This window comes from Gorilla gorilla, chromosome 21, assembly GCF_029281585.2.
Source record: "Gorilla gorilla gorilla isolate KB3781 chromosome 21, NHGRI_mGorGor1-v2.1_pri, whole genome shotgun sequence".
Classification (NCBI taxonomy): Eukaryota; Metazoa; Chordata; class Mammalia; order Primates; family Hominidae; genus Gorilla; species Gorilla gorilla.
In genome coordinates this window covers 53,359,914-53,375,984 of record NC_073245.2, presented here as the reverse complement: position 1 = coordinate 53,375,984, position 16,071 = coordinate 53,359,914, and the positions used below count along the sequence as shown (strand labels likewise).

The following is a 16,071-nucleotide window of genomic DNA, read 5'->3' as shown; positions in this document are numbered from 1 at the left end:
CAAGACAGAGGTGCAGGAGTCCACTAAGTTCCACAAACAGGGCATTCAGAGTATCATGGATGAGAAGGGAGGGAAGATGGCCTATACCAAGCCTTGACTGCCACAGTAGGGAAAGGTGGCTTTCCCCAACTTTTCTGCACAAGCCCAGAAGATTCTCCAGGCAGCCATGGGTCAGCCTCTGTGTCAGGAGTCTAGTGTGCTCCAAACTCTGCCTCCCTTGCAGACTGATGCTGCCTAAGTTCTTTCTAGATGGCCTGTGTATGCCAGGCTCCTAGCTACAGGAGAGAGACTGGAGACCCACCAGGGCCATGTCTCAGGGATGCCCAGGACCTCAAAAGTCCCTCATAAAATGCTCCCCCGCATAGTACACTCAGGCTACTTGAAGAACCAGAGCACTGGGTATAAGTCACTTTTAAAATTTTTCTTTATATTTTATAGAGATGGGGTCTCGCTATGTTGCCCAAGCTTGTCTCAAACTCCTGGCCTCAAGTGATCCTCTCACTCGGCCTCCCAAAGTGCTGGGATTACAGGTATGAGCCACCATGCCTGGCCCATAAGTCACTCTGTTGTCCAGGCTGGAGTGCAGTGGTACCACCAGGGCTCACTGTAGCCTCTACCTCCCCAGGTGCAGGTGATCCTCCCACCTTGGCCTTTCAGGTAGCTGGGACTACAGGCAAACTACAACGCCAGGCTAATTATATTTTTTGCAGAGATGGTGTTTTGCCATGTTGCCCAGGCTGTTCTTGAACTCCTGGGCTCAAATGACTCGCCAGTCTTGGCCTCCCAAAGAGCTGGGATTACAGGCATGAATCACCGTGCCTGACCCATAAATCACTTATCTATGGTCCTCCTTCCTGATCCCTCAGAGCAATCAACACGGTTGATCACGCCCTCTCTCCTTGAAGCTCTGCCCTTGATTTCTCCTGCACAACCTTGCCTGGTTTTCATGCTTCTTTGTGCGCTACAGGCCTACCTGCATTTAGCAATGGCCTTGGTCAAGGCTCAGGTCAAGGTCCTCTCTTCCGGTGCTCTGCCTTCTTCCTCATCAGTGTCAGCCATGCCCACACCCTTAATTACCTCCTATGTACAGATAATTCACAAACAGGTCTCTAGCCTAGTCCTCTCCTCTTAAGCTTCAGATCCTTCAATTCAGCTGCCTACTTGCTATCCCCACTCTTCATCTCAAAATGTCTCAAAGACAGCTCCTCAAAACCAAACACTGTCTTCTCTCTCTCACCAGAACCGAGGCCTCTTGCCATACCCCCTGGGTCAGTTAAGAGCATCACCATTCAAACAGGTACCGAAACTCCAAACTTCAGAATGATCCTTCGCATCTCCTTTTCTCTCACCAGCCCCCAATCCAGCCCTCTGACAAGTCCTACTGGCTTTATTATTCAAAATTAACCATACGTTCTGAGCACCTACATGAGAGACATTAAACTAAATATTTGGAATACAAGTACCTCAAGGAGCTTGAATGTGGAAGGAAAAATTAGATATGAGTATTATGCTAGATAGCTTACGTTAGAGTCCACAGACAAATACTATAAGAAGCTGAGAAGTAGAGGATGAAGTAGTTACTACCTCTGCTGGGTGGGAAGAGACGATGAGCAACAGCAGCATCTGGCATCCTAACACTCATTTCTTGCATATTTACTTTGCATAGACATTGTATAAAGCTCTTGATAAGATTGCCTTACAAGGATAAAAACTGCCTTATATTTTATCCTTGCAAATAACACTATGAAATAAGTATTAGGGTCCCCAATTCCCGAGTGAGGAAATTGAGCACAAAGAGGTTAATTAACTTACCTAAGGTGGCAGTTGGTGAGTGGCAAAGCCAACAATACTTCAAAGCCAAGACTGCCTGTACCCTAGACGTGTGCTCTGTAATGCCTCAGAATCCTTGTTGGAAGTGGCCAAGCAGGGCCAGCACAGACAGAAGGGGAGGATGGAGAGGACTCCAGGTTTCATGGTGCACTCCTGCTTCACAGTATTTATTATAGTAGCCATACATGTATTTTAAGGCTGTCTTGATTGTTTTCTCCACTAGAGTGTAAACTCCTTGAAAGACTGCACCATGTCTGCCATCTTCAATGTTCCATGCCTACCAGGAACTTAATAAGGTTTTGGGGACCTTATTCAAGAAAAATACAATGAAAGCATCACTGCTATACAACTTGTTCCTGCTCACTAGATAAATGAGGCCCTCCTGACCACAGCCCAGCATATCTCCAAGTCTCTCTCTGCTGCCCTGTCTCTGCAGAGCCCTCTCACAAGGGAGAGGAAATGGAATGGGTTGGGAGAAGAAATAAAAATCTGGGGTCTCCCTCCTACAAGGAAACAACGGGGCCTAGAACTCATAGTGGTGGGGGAAGCGTCAGAGCAATAGGGGCTGAGGTAGGGAGACAAGTGGGAAAGGGAGAATAGAGGCCTTCCCCTCTGCCACTCCCTGAACCCCATGACATCTCACCACCCCAACCTTGGTTCCTGCCTCTTTGGTTTCTGTGTTACTGCCACCTCTTGGACAGTAAATGTTGGTTTAGTCCTTAAGCCTCCAACAGAGTAAATCTGTGGGGTTGGAGACGTTCTAAATAATGACCGGAAGTCGTCAGGTCAGAGGCCTGCTTGCTGAGACATCCTGCTTCAGCAGAACCCACTAGGCTCTCCTGTTTTAGAGCTACTTGACCCAGCCGCCACAGCATCTGGCTGCACTCCCTTTGGGCCATGCCAGCCCAAGCCAAGCCACTCTCCTGTTCCCTTTTTGCTTCCTGGGAAACAGGGCTCCAGTGAGTGATCTAGTCTCTGATCTCACTCCAAGGTGCCAGGGATCTCATTCACTCACTGCCTGCCCAGAAAGCCCAGCTTAGATTTTTTTTTTTTTAAAGAGACAGAGTCTTGCTCTGTCGCCCAGGCTGGAGTGCAATGGCGCGATCTTGGCTCACTGCAACCTCTGCCTCCCGGGTTCAAGCAATTATCCTGCCTCAGCTTCCTGAGTAGCTGGGTTACAGGCGCCCGACACCACGCCTGGTTAATTTTTGTATTTTTAGTAGAGATGGGATTTCACCATCTTAGCCAGGCTGGTCTTGAACTCCTGACCTCGTGATCCCCCCACCTTGGCCTCCCAAAGTGCTGGGATTACAGGCGTGAGCCACCGTGCCCGGCCCAGCTTAAATTCTTTGAACTCACCTCCCCTACTGAGAGAGATGGCTACCTTGGATTTCTTTCTCCGAAGTTGAAGTTGAATACCCTATCGTTTTACCTGCTTAGGACAGCTGCTTGCCCAACCTTTACTAGCACACATGATTGTATGGAGCTTCATGCTTCCAGTGTAGACCAGTTCTCAGGCCAGAACCAGGCCATCCTCTTCGGATCAGTCTGGCAACAGACATTCTGTTCTCACTGGAGGGAATGCTCTATGTTTCACTGCTGGCCTCAAAAGGCCCTCAGCAAAATCCTTCACAAAGTTACCTTTTCTAACCTCCTTGGTGGATATGCTAAGAACTCACAAGAAAAGGCCACAGTCCCAGTTAGGATGGACAAGCTAACACAGGCACATTATACTCAACTACTGTTGAAGGTGGAGGAAGTGACTAGGGCAGGAAGAGGGGAGCTGCCTCCAAACAGCTGGTGGACTATCAGGCAGAATAGGGTGACCATAAAGTGGGTCTTCAGTGCCTCAGAGAAGGACCATCACCCCTGCCTCCATCGCTGCCCAACCTCCCAACTGAGGGAATGGAGTTGTATTCCTTAGCTCACCTCCTGCCCCCAAGTAAGCTGAGAAACCTGTGGGACCTATGGCCAACTGGAGCTCTCCTTCACTCCTTCCTAGGGTTAGTCACCCTGTGAACTCAGGCCCACACTCTCTGGGCCTTAGGCTGAAGTCAAGGTGGGGTTGGAATTCTCCCACCACACATCCACACCTACACAGCCAGAACCCAGTGCGGTCAATACCCGACTCCTACCATGGGCAAGGCCAAGCCAAGGACACTATGACCCAAGCCCATGCCCTCAACAATCATTTCCCTCAGAACATTTTAACTCAACCATATCCCCAGGTGTCCAAGAAAACAGGAAGCCAACCCCAAAGTGAACTCCCCACCTGTGCCGAGGAAGAACTAAACACACACAAACAAGTGGCCAAACTCGCCATGGCCCAACTCCTCACCAGTTTGGCCAGCTGTTCACTGTCAGGGCCCAGAACATCAGTGAGACCACCCACTCTCCTCCGTACCCAAGCCTTGCTGCCTTGCGCCCAGGCCCCTCACAGCCTTTGTACAGATGCTTTACTCAACACCTGTGTGCCAGCTGGCGGGTGGAGGGACCCCAGAGGGTAGGATGGGCTGCTACAGGGAGAAAGGCGATTCCGTCTTGGCCCTCAGGCTCAGCCTACAGCACTTTAGGCACAGCTGTCTCCTGCCAGCCCTGGGCATTAGCGGTTTTCTGCATGGTCCAGATCACAAGCTTCTCAGAATCAAGGACTGGGTCACCTCCTTTTCTTGCTTCCTAACTCCAGCGTCCTCTGTGCCAGGCCTGGGCTCAGTAAAAAGGGATGCCAGTCTTCTGTAGGAGAACGCCCTGCCCCGTTTACTCTGCATCCTGAGTCTTGCTGAAGCCAGGGCCACCGGCCAACACCAGGAAGGGCCAGGGCCGGAAGGAAGCACCAGAGCCTATACACAAAGCCTACATGTGGACTATAAAAAGCAGCTCCTCCCTGCCTCCCCCAGGATGGGCCCGGTTCCTAGGAGGTAAAGAGTGGGGAGAAAGCTAGGACTTAAGCCTGGGCACACAGCCACTGTAGCCTCTCAAAAGCTAGCCAAGAACCACCTCAAAAGGAACTAGTCTTGCAAGGAGGGGTGCGAGAATATTAAGGGCTTAGCCAGGAATGCAAGTAGAGACTCTCCAAGTCCCATCTCTTGGGACCATTGCCTCTCTTAAGGCAACCAACTCCACTGTCCCCATTGCTTCTTCCCCGAAACTACAGAATATTCGGGGACCAACCCCTTCTCACACTTCTCTACTCTCTAGGGGCTGAAAACACCCCCTAGAAGTCTCTAGGCACCCATATTCCCCACTTTCTCTGGAGACTTCAGCACACCCAGCAAAGCTCTGGGAAGCAACTGTGATGAGTGGCAGAAGTAGCGAGAAACTCAAACCCTGGGCAGCAGCAGGATACTGTGGCCACAACAGAGTAGGCTCAGCGGGCAGCTCAACTAGGGCCATGGGTTGGTGGGGAAGGGGGGGCAGCTATGGCAGAGATGACAATTAGGCAAGGGCCACACAAATATACCTATTTCAAAGATGTCAGCCAAGACAGTCTCTTGACCCACACAGGCAGCACTCTACCACAACAGCAAAGCCACACTCACCACATGCATCCTAAGTCATAGAAATTAATTCCTTCTAAACCTCCATAATCCAAATCCCTCTCCAGCCTAGTTTGCCCAGGGTGTTCAGGTTCTGTACTAGAGGCCTCACCCAGAACCACTGAGGCCACTCTCCAGGGACGGTGGTGTAGGTTAGCACACATAGCAAACAGGGGAAATTAACCTTCCTTGTTGCCAGCCATTGATATGTGGGCATCATTTGTTATCACAGCACACCCTCACCTACCCTGACAGAGCAGCCTCTTACTTTATTTCCTTCATAGAACTCACCAAATCCTATAAGTATTTTATCTGTCTGCCTATTTATCTCCTTTCTGGCTGTATCTACCCTAACCTTATGTCCACTACTGGTCTCCACAGTGCTTGGCACAGTTAGCAAATGCCAGAGTCTAAAGCCAGGGAAGCACAAGTCGTCTCTCACTTATTCAATGAGCCACTGAGGCCCAAGAAAGCTAGTTTTTTGTTTTTTTTTTTTTTAAGGAGAGTAGCTATGGTGAGATGGAACACAAACCAGGCTAGAGATCTACTGCCACCATGAACAAGTCAGAGGCTGGAGTAATCACATCCAGCTCAGTGTGCCCAACACACAGTAGCAAGGCCCACAACAAATGAATGACAAATTAAAGAGCACATGAATGAATGCATGCTCTTGAGTTGTCATAGAGAATCCTGGAAAAGCCCTTCTCAGGATATTTGGGGCATGGAGCCCCAGGTTCCCATGTTCTGTAGAAGCTTAGGCGGAAGTGTCACCACAAACCAGAAAGTCAAGAGGGTGAGGCTCTTCTGTGCCCCGCCCCCAATCAGCGGCTACCTTCACCCCCATGTAGGAGTGTGGGAAAGGTCTGGGTGGGCCAAGCATCTCGACACTGGTGTTGTGGCAAGGATGAGTGCAGGACGGGTTTTGAAATTGAGGCAATGAGTCCAGCTTGTCCACAGATGGAAGTCTAGGCTGGTCAAACACATGTGGCCAGAGAGAAGAAAAACAAAACAAAACAAAATAACCCTCTGTTCCTATAGAACAGTCCATCCTATTATCATTTTCCCCAGAATGGGAGAATAAACTGAATACTATAGCAGGAATCAGAAATCCTAGGGTCTGCCATGAACTTGCTATGTGACCTTACCCTTAGGGCTTGGTTTTCTCCTCTGTAAGAGAGGGATAGTAACTCCTGCCCTCCATGGATTCGTGGTGCTGCTGTGAAGTTCAAACAATACAACAGGTGAGAAAATGTTCCATGAACTCCCAATATGCTATTCCAATTCCAGAGTTTTTTGATGCCCCAGTCCTCTGTGTACAGACTCAGGGAAGGAACACAGAAAGCAAGTAGGAAACAGACTCCTAGCCCAGGTTGTTGGAGCAGCCACTTGTGGCCGAGCTTAGTGGTGGAAAAGATTGGAGCTCTGTAGTTAACAAAGGTGAGAGTAAAGGAAATGAATACTGTTAAGTGGCCACTAAGTGACAAATGTTGTGCTGGGTAGTTTTCACATAAAATCTCTTACTCTTATATATAATCTCCCTTATTATTAATATACAGCTCTGTGAGGAGAAATTACTTTTACAGCTAAAGATCAATTTCAGACAGGGAAAAGTAATCTGCCCAAGGTCACAGTAAGAGCTGAGACCTGAACCCAAATCTGACCAGCTCTAGCCACAAATCTCCAGGCACTTCAGCTCAATTACCAGCAAGGTGGGACTATCTGGTCAATGGTAGCCTGAAGCCACTCCTCACCCGTGGCTCTACCTTGAGTCTTGCCACCTGTAAACATGCTGCTCTCAGAGATTCCCTCCAAGGACGCACTGTTCCCATGCTCCTCTAAACAAGGCACTCTACGAGGGGCACCAGAACATTCCCATCCTCCTATCCCACACCCATCTCTCCTAGGACTCTCCTCAAAGTCCGCAGTGACTTCTCTAGTTCTAACAAAGCAAGTGGAAAGGGGGAAAAATCAGTCTCCTAATATCACACCTTTGCAATCTCAGGCCTCACTCCCTTCCTCCAACTTATCATCTGTGGTCTCCTTGAAGCCCCGTCCCACAGGAAAAGGCACAGAGTAAGAAGACATACTGTGAGTTAACGGAGACTGACACAGAACAGTGACAGCAGAGGCAGGCCCTACCACATCGAGGCTGTGGCATTAGAGCACTTCCTCGAAGACAAGATCTCTCCAGATAGCATCCTGGGCTAGGCACTTAGAAATAGGACAATATCATACCTTCACTCTACAGAAGGGGTTACTACCCAAAGCAGCTGCTTCCAGCCAACTGCCCTGTCTCCCTGCAAAACCAGCAGTGGGAAAGAGCCCTGACAATAGAGGGACTGCTGAGAGCTGCAAGAAAGGATGGGCGGGCCTCCTTGCCTCTGAATCAAAGGGCTTGGTGGCCAGGCACCAGCCCCTTAGGACAACAGGTGCATTCGAACTCCTCCCCACCAGGTCCTCCTGGGAACTTAATCCTCATCTCTGTCCTGTCAGGGATCCTACGTAGTAAGCACTTACACTGTGCCACACTCCATGCTAAGCACTTTATACAGGTTCTCATCAAATCCTCACAAAAACCTTATAAAATAAATGCCATTTAATACTATCCTTTTTACAGATAAGCAGCCCAGAGAGGTAGTCATATGCTTTAAGGTCACAGAGCAAGTAAGCTGCACAACAGGATTTTAATTCAAGCAGAGTCTAGGGCCCAAATGCTTAACTACTAAGCTCTGTCTCACCCCTCAAGACCCAGCCCTTCTCCCATCTACCACCATGGCATCCCCACCCTGCCTCAGCAACAAGGTCTTGTCTGGGCCCTCATCAGCTCTCTCCTGCAAACTGTGCAAACCGTAGGAGCTCACTGGCCTCCCTCCCCAACACCTGCCTGACAAACCACTGCCACTGTGGTCTCCCAGGCAGAGGCAAGTCAGTCCCACAACAGCCTCCGCTGACTCCCGTCGCCTCCAGGACTGAGTGTAATCTGCTGGACATGGCACACCAGGGCTATAGCTGTCTCCAACCAGTCCCAGCTTCCTCTCTACCACACCATATCTGTTCCCTACCCCTGCACAGAGTGATTCCCAGTTCCTCAGCCTCGGCACAGGCAAGTGCCTCAGTAATTCAAGGCCTACCTCAAAGGTCACCTCTCCTTTAATGCCTTCCTGGCAGAGCTCCTCACAGTTCTTGGTAGAGGCCTTTATATTATGGTATGTAACACACAGGATTATAATCATATGCCTCTACATCTGTCTTTTCCAAGAGTTCATCAATGGCACAAACCATGTCTCAATAAACTTTTGAATCCTTGGTGCCTAGCACTGGGCAAATGGGGAGGTATAATAATACTTACTGCAAATATTAATAAATGTGCCTCATTCCAAGAAGCTACCCAGAGCAAAGCTGGTAGCCAAGATCTCTAAACTCCGACTGAATCCTGTGCATCTGTGTACACATACACACAAGAGTCTGGAGAGAAGCTGGAGGTGTCGCGGGTCCCAGGACTGGGTGTGCTCAGCTCCTCCAGTTATCTGTGAAGCAGGCCCTTTTCCTAGGTTCACAGGAAACAGAAGATCCCAGCTGGGCGGGGGGTCCTGGAAACCCACACATCGGGGCAAGCCTGGGGTGCCGAGGAAACACTAAAAGATCTGACTTCCCTTGGGAAAAACTACATCAGACAGGAAATACACAGGCAGGGATGGCTAGCTCTGGAGATCCGGACATGTGCTCCTGCCCCTCTCCCACTGGGAGTAACAGCCAGTACAAAGAAAACCCTTGATGACACCGGCCTGGGCCTTGCCCTCTGCCGTGCTGTGGGCCTAGCCCTCGGAGCAGGCCTCCTGGTGTGGTCTGCTCCCCAGCCACAGGGGTCAAGCCCCCGCCAGCTGGTTCCACTACTACCTCCCTTCTGAGCCCGCCTGCCTCATCAAGGCAGTTAGCTGTTTTCTTCCGCCACCCTCACCCTCTTCACCAAAGGTACTGCTCACAATTGTCATTGCCTGTTTTCGTTTCCCTAAAAGCAAGCACCTATACTCCTTCACCTCAGAGGGCCTGGCATCTAGAAAAGTATCTAGTGAAGAATCAGCCAAAGACAGAAGCCTGGGGCCTCAGAAGTCCCCACGGACATGCTCAGCCAGTATTCAGAGTACCTCCACAGTGTCTACACCAGCGTTTACTGGGCCCACAAAGACCCTCAAATGGACAACCTCATTAAACACGAGTCTGAACCATCTCAACTCAGAAGACACCAGAAGAAAAAGTGTGGAGCCACAGCCTAGAGAGGCTGAGGCTGTCTTGGGATACAAAAGCCAAAGTGGTCTTTGCCCTGTAATGCATGGTCTGAGCACAAAGGTGTCTCACAGAGGAGCCACGTGGACCACAGGGAACATGGGCTTGGGGTTGCTAGTCAGCCTCTGACTAGTGAGCTGGCCCCAGCTGAGGCCCTGGCACACACTGACACAACACCTTGGGCACAAAGGATTCTCCATTTCCATTTGCTCATCTGTAAAATGGGACGAAAGGTCTCAATAGCACTCAGCTGGAACTCTACATAACTGCATTTTATTCATTTATGTCAGTATCTGCAACATAAAAGGCCAAACACCAACCTGATTCCTGTCATACCACCAGGACAACCAAACTTGTCAACACCTAAGCACTTCCCCACCCCGCTTTTGAGCCAAATGACCACCCTAGAAATCAGCAGGTGTCAGCTCCATTTCACAACTGCTGACAAGAAAGGGCACAGAGTCAGGGCAGAAGTAGGTCTTACATATGAGTATGAGTGCTCCTTAAACCACACTGTCTCTCCCTCAGGTCTACCAACACCCTGAAGGTAGCACAGCGTCTCTCTCTTAGGCCAGGCTTCAGGCACTGCTGGTACCCTGGTAGGGTCAGCAGGAAAGGCCAGATACCTGAGGTGCTTGGGCAAGAGTCCAGGTGGCAGAAAACCTGGCTGGCAGTCCAGCCTCCTCAGAGGCCGCAGGGATCAGAACCCACCAACAAGGAGAGCCCACGAATGGGCAGAAGCATGGCACGGCTTCAGTGGAAGCCTCCATTAGTTAAGTCTGAACACACAAGCATCGACCAGACTTTTCATCCAGGCTCTTTTCAATCTGAGCCCCCAAAATCCAAAAGCCAGGGTCCTCCTACATCCTCTGCCTACTCTCCAGGCCTGTTAAATCCCAGCTAACTGATGAGATCACTGAATGTGTACACCTCTGGCTGACCCACCTGCTCACCCCTGGGTAGGGGGTTATCAGGTCCTCTGTATGCCTGCCTCCATCCCCCAAAGACATGAGGCATGATAAATCATCCCCTCTCTGCACCCCTCTTTTCTGTTCAGGCCCCAACTTACAAACAAGAAAGGTCACACCCAGGAGTCAAATGTGCACAACTGCAAACACTTTCTCTACAGAAACACTGTTCTACATGGTGGGTGGGTGAGTGGGCACATGGGTTGGGGCAAAACAAAACTGTTTCCTGCCTTTTTCTGAGTAGCAATCTAAGTGAAATGTGAATTTGGTCACCATCCTCCTCCCTTCCTGCACCTTCATCCTCACCTACAGCCACACCTCACCCCCTCACCATTCCCAGTTCAGGGTCTTGAAGGGCAGCCACGGTCTATTGTTAATGTTATTGCTAATAACAGCTCATATTTATTAAACGTTTATGTGTCAGACAATGCTAGATGTTTTACATGAATTGTCTCATTTGATCCTGGAGCAACCATATATACTGGATATATTATTACCCCCATTTTACACATGAGGAAATCAAGGCTCAGAGAAGGTAAGTAACTGGCCGGGAAACATACAATGAATATATGGGCTTCAAATCCAGACTTGCCATCAACCACTGTGCTACATTTATTGCCTGCTAATATGCGTGGTTTAAAATGCAGTCTGTTACCCAGGAGATCTCTGAGAACTTCCAGCCAGTGCCACCAACTCAACACAGCATAGGGAGTAAGGAAGGGGACCATGCCTGGAGCCTGATGCCTGAGTGATGTTCCCAGGGTTATCTCAGCTCTTTGCAGTGTCGACTCTTCCTTTACTTTGGAATCCACAGGCTCTCAAGTCACTAAAATGTTCTCCCAATGGCTGACAGGGTCAGTGGGGGCACTGAGGAAGGGGGCTGCCATTTCTAAGTTGAGCAGCTGCGTTAGATCTGTGTCAGATCTGGAGTTTGTAGCTGAGGATGGTTGGCTGCCTCACCACAAGACCTTCCTTCCTCCCAATCTCCACAACTATCTACACACATGCACACCATACCCAAGAAGGTTTGTGGGACCCCCCCCTTGGGGTGTCACATCCTGATCTCCCTCCTTCACACAGACCTGGTTCTGAGCCTGGGTCCCTCTAACCCTAGTCTCCGGGGGTCCCTGCAAGAAGCAACCCAGTCTAGAGTTGCAGACACACCATCTCTTCACACTGAGAGGCGGGGGAATGGAGGGCAGAGCAGAGTGCCCATCCGACCACAGCACAGGCGCGCGCTAAGTGGAACAACTCTCAAAGATCTGGGGTTTTTCAAAATCCCCCAACTCCCTCCTCCCACTAGAGACCAGCGCAAAAGCAGCCAAGCTCAGGCCTGGGAAGGCGAAAAGGCAGGAAACCAAGAGAAGCCGCTCCCGCTCCCTGAAGCCACCGGACAGAGGACAAAGGGCTAGACTCACAAACTAGCTGCACTCCTGAGAAGAGTACCTGACTCCAAGGCGCTGGGGCAGGCCTTTATGGGGCCCATCTCCTGGGAACGTGCTTCCCAGGGCAAGGGGAGTCCCTGCCCTGGCACTGAGTGTCTGCCCACCCACATAGGCCTCCAAAACCCAGCTCTGGGACAAAAGTAGCAGAAAAAAAAAAAAAAAAAATCCAGCCACTGGCTTCTCTCAGACTTCTCCAAACCAAACAAGACCACCTTCCTCCCTCTCCCCCAGAGGGAGATGAGTAGGCCCAGCTCTGCTCCAAGACCAGCCCTACCCAACATCTGCCTAAGTTCTACTTAGGGAACCCAAAGGTTCCTTTGCAAATAAGAGCCCAGCCTGGGGGCCCGGAGTTTCACAGACTGCTCTTTCTGGATAAAGAGTGGGCGGGGACCGTCTGGTCAGGCCCCAGGTTCCCGTGCAGGGTGGGGGCCACTGCCTTAGCTCCCCTCGCCGACGCCGCCACCACTCCCAGGGTCTGGGGGGCCCGACGCCTGCACCGCAGGTCTCCAGCCCGCGAGGATTTTTAGGCCTCAGGGCAAAGCGCCTGGAACACTCCCCCCAGCTGGGGGAGGGGGGGGGTGTCCTGTCAGGTGACCGAGGACCCGGATGCCCCCCGCCCCCAGTGACCACCCGAGACGAAGCGGGGGCGGGGCCTGGAGGGAGTCTGGGAGGGCCCGAAAGTTTGCCCAAGTCGCTGGGGCGGCCGGCCGGGGTGCAAGCAGTCGGGCCGGGCTCCCACGACCCCCGCGCGCGGCGGGCCCAGGCAGGAAGTGGGCGCACTTACTGGCCCCCTCGATCTTGTCGGCGCCCCGGCTCCACGTGATCTGGCGCGTCTCCAGCTTGACCTGGAAGGTCTTCCGCTCGGGTCGCTGCGACTTCTTGGAGTAGAACAAAGTCATGACGGTGCCCACCTCGAGGCTGCGGCAGAGGTGCAGCACCTCGGCGTCCGAGGGCGCGCCGGGCCCGCAGCCGTTGGCGCAAGGGGACGCTGCGCCCGCCATGGCTCCGACGCTGGGGGCGGCGGCGGCACAGGCCGGGACCGCCCGGGAGCAGGCGCAACGGCGGCGGCTGAGGTTGGGGCTGAGGCTGAGGCGGCAGACGAGCGGGACCCGGCGGCGGCTCCTGCAGGCGGACACGGGGCGGGGCTTGAGCGCGGCGGGGCGGGGCTGCCCTGAGGCCCCACCCCGCTCGCGCGCCGGGAACAAAGGCGCCCGCGCACCCGTGGGGAGGACCCCCGCCCGTCGGCCCGCCGCGCCTGCGCCCCGCGACCCCCAGACAGGCCGCAGGCGGGGACGGAGGCGCGATGGCAGCGGGAGCGCGCGCCGTTCCCGGTCGACCCACCCAGCCCTCAGTCCCGCAGAGCTTTCTCACGCGGCGCCGGACACAGCCCGGCGGCCACGAGCGGCCCTGTCACGCACGGCAGCCCCGCCCACAGGCCGCAGGCCCCGCGGCCGGCGCGTCAGTCAGGCGTACTCGCACGGGCGGCCGCTAGCCCGCGGTCCCGCACAGACACAGCCCCCGCGTCCCGAACACCGCCCATGCAGCGACCGGGACGGGACGTGAGGGGATGGCGCGTCCTCCGGGAATGCCCGACCAAACCCAGTTACCTGGGCGGGCTTCCCGGAGAAGGGAGCCAGGACGGGCCGCCTCACACCGGCGGCGGCGGGTCCTCCGCTCGCCCTCTCCCGGGAGGGGCGGGGGCGGGGCTGCCTGCGGATTGGTCGCGGGCACTGATGGACAGCCGACATGTCCCGCCCCCCCGGCAGCGCGGGGCTGGCCCGCAGGCAGTTCTGGCGACGGCCAGACCCATGTCTGTCTGTTCCGCCCCTGCTGCCAGGGTGGCCTTCAGTGGTCCTCTCGTTCGGAGAGTTCCCCCCAAGCGTGAGCACCCCTTACAGGGGCGTTAGGTCCGCGGCCGCGCTGTCCAGCGGTCTGACCTGCAGCTCTCAGGGCCTTTGTGTCTGTCCCTCGCATGGGCCTCTGCACGCTCCGTCCCCACGCGACAGGACTGAGTCCGATTCGGGGCTCTGACTCAGACCCTACCCCGCAGCGCCCTCCTGCAAATGCTCTCCTGAACTTTGGTTTTCCCCGCCTTGCTTTCTTCCTCCTCCTGTGGCCGCTGCCTCTCGATCTCAGAAGCTTCTCTTCCTCTGCACTCAGTGCTAGGCCAGATCCCAAGGCGACCTGACCTTTCCCCTGGCTTTGCCCACAACACAGGCAGCGGTGACTCCAAACCTGCATCTCCCCTACGTTCCAGGCCCCAGCATCCCACTGCATGTTCCACATCCCCCCTTAGACAGCTCACCTTCCCTCCCCAAACGGTTCCTTCCACAGTCTTCACTTTCTCAGAACGCGGCGCTAAACCCCCCTAAGTTGGAAGGTCAAAAACCTTGCAGCTAACTTTGATTCCTCCCTCTGCCTCACCTCCAATCCATCAAGACCCGGTCACTCAGCCCACAAGCTGAAGGCCCCATCTCCTGTCACCCAGACTACTCACCTTGTTTGGTTTTGCCTGGATCTATCAGTTTGGTTTTGCCTGGATCTATCATGCTTTAAATCTTTAAAATGAAATTAAATCATGATCCCCTACATCCAGCCTAAAACTCTCCGTGAATTCCCATTGCACCTAAAATCCACACTCCCTGCTTGGCCTAGCAGGTTCTATATGACCTGCCCGTCTCACCAGTTTCATCTCTCACAAGTGATCCTTCACTCTCCATTCTCCAGCCACAAGGCCTTTTTCTGGTTATGGAATATAAATCATACTCTTCGTCTTTCTGAAGCCATTCTTGAAACTCACCCCTGCAATCTATCTACCCTTGTCAGCACCGCCAAAATTGAGGACACCCACGGTCGCGGTGGAGCCTGTCTGACATGTTGAGCCAGGCAGTGGGTCGGCTGCCAGGCACAGCAGGACAACTTACTGCATTTCAGAGGTGAGAAGCCCAACAGAGCTTCCAGCTGATGCCAGAGAAAGAGCCAGGCTTCCTGGGATTTGTGAGATAGTAGGACTAGACTAGAGTTTGTAAGTATGTAAGAGTGTGTGCTCAGGCAACCCACTCAGCTGGATAGTGACCTGGGGCTGCTGCTTCTGACTTTGTCTTGCTGTAGTGGAAACTTGTGTGTTAACGTTGATTTCCTCAAGTGCGTCCCCTAAGAAGCTCAGAATTCAGCATGACCTTGAGACCCTTTGTCCTAGCCAGCCTCTGTGGAATAAGGAGCGGTGGGGTAGCTGAGATGGACTGCCACCTAGTGGCAGGCCTTTACGTGGGCGGGACGGAGCTAGCGTAGACCCTGTGCTGAAGGCGTGCACCTGTGGTCACACCTGATCCTCATAATTATCTTCTAATCAGGAATGATGGTCCACAATTTACTGATGAGGAAACAGATTCAGACAAGTTCTACAATTTGCCCCAAAGCCACATAACATGACTAGGTGGGAATTAGAACCCGAGTCGGCCTGACTCCGTGAGTTTTCGGCCTCACAGGAGATCCACTGGCTTAGGTAAGTCCTGGTGGTCAGTAGTCAGTGGGCATGGAGGCTATCTGGTTAATCAGCATGGGTGAGGGGAGGCATGCTCACCGCTGGCCTTGGGCACAGAGAATCCAGCAGAACGTGAGTGCTCACAGAGTGTGGCTTGAACTGGCTTAGGCTTGAAGTTCTGTGGACCGTGCTCTTCTCTGTGTTGGGCATTGACAACATGAGGAGCACAAGAGAGACACAGCGCCAGCTCTCTGGGAGTTCAGACATTAAATAAACACTCTGTTACATAAAGACAATTATGATGAGGGCTAGAAGGAAAAACATTGGGTCGAGATCTCTTCAGACCTCAGCAGAGGTCTAAAGGAAGTGAGTCGATGGCGAGGTGAATTATTAAAGGTGGGTTGGAGAAAAGTACATTCCAAGTAGAGGTAACAGCATGTACAAAGGCCCTGAGGCCAGGAAGAGGTTGTTGAATTTAGGGTTACAAAGCTAGAGTTTCCTGACTGAGGAGGGGACAGGGAGTG

General features: G+C 52.8%; 1 protein-coding gene across 6 annotated transcripts in view; it reads right to left on the bottom strand.

The window, feature by feature from the left end:
• Positions 1-13,787, bottom strand: part of PLCG1 (phospholipase C gamma 1) — a 38,740-nt gene extending 24,953 nt beyond the window's left edge. For 3 of the 6 annotated variants that reach the window (XM_019016979.4, XM_055372968.2, XM_055372971.2), the window contains exons 1-2: positions 13,671-13,787; positions 12,848-13,185 (exon numbers count right to left, since the gene is read on the bottom strand). In XM_019016979.4, coding sequence (XP_018872524.2) covers positions 12,848-13,064 — 217 coding nt within the window. In that variant the 5' untranslated portion in view covers positions 13,065-13,185; positions 13,671-13,787. Of the gene's footprint in view, positions 1-12,847; positions 13,371-13,670 lie in introns of those variants that run through there. The other 3 variants (XM_063702415.1, XM_019016981.4, XM_063702414.1) reach the window with 3 other exon arrangements.
• Positions 13,788-16,071: the final 2,284 nt, after the last annotated feature.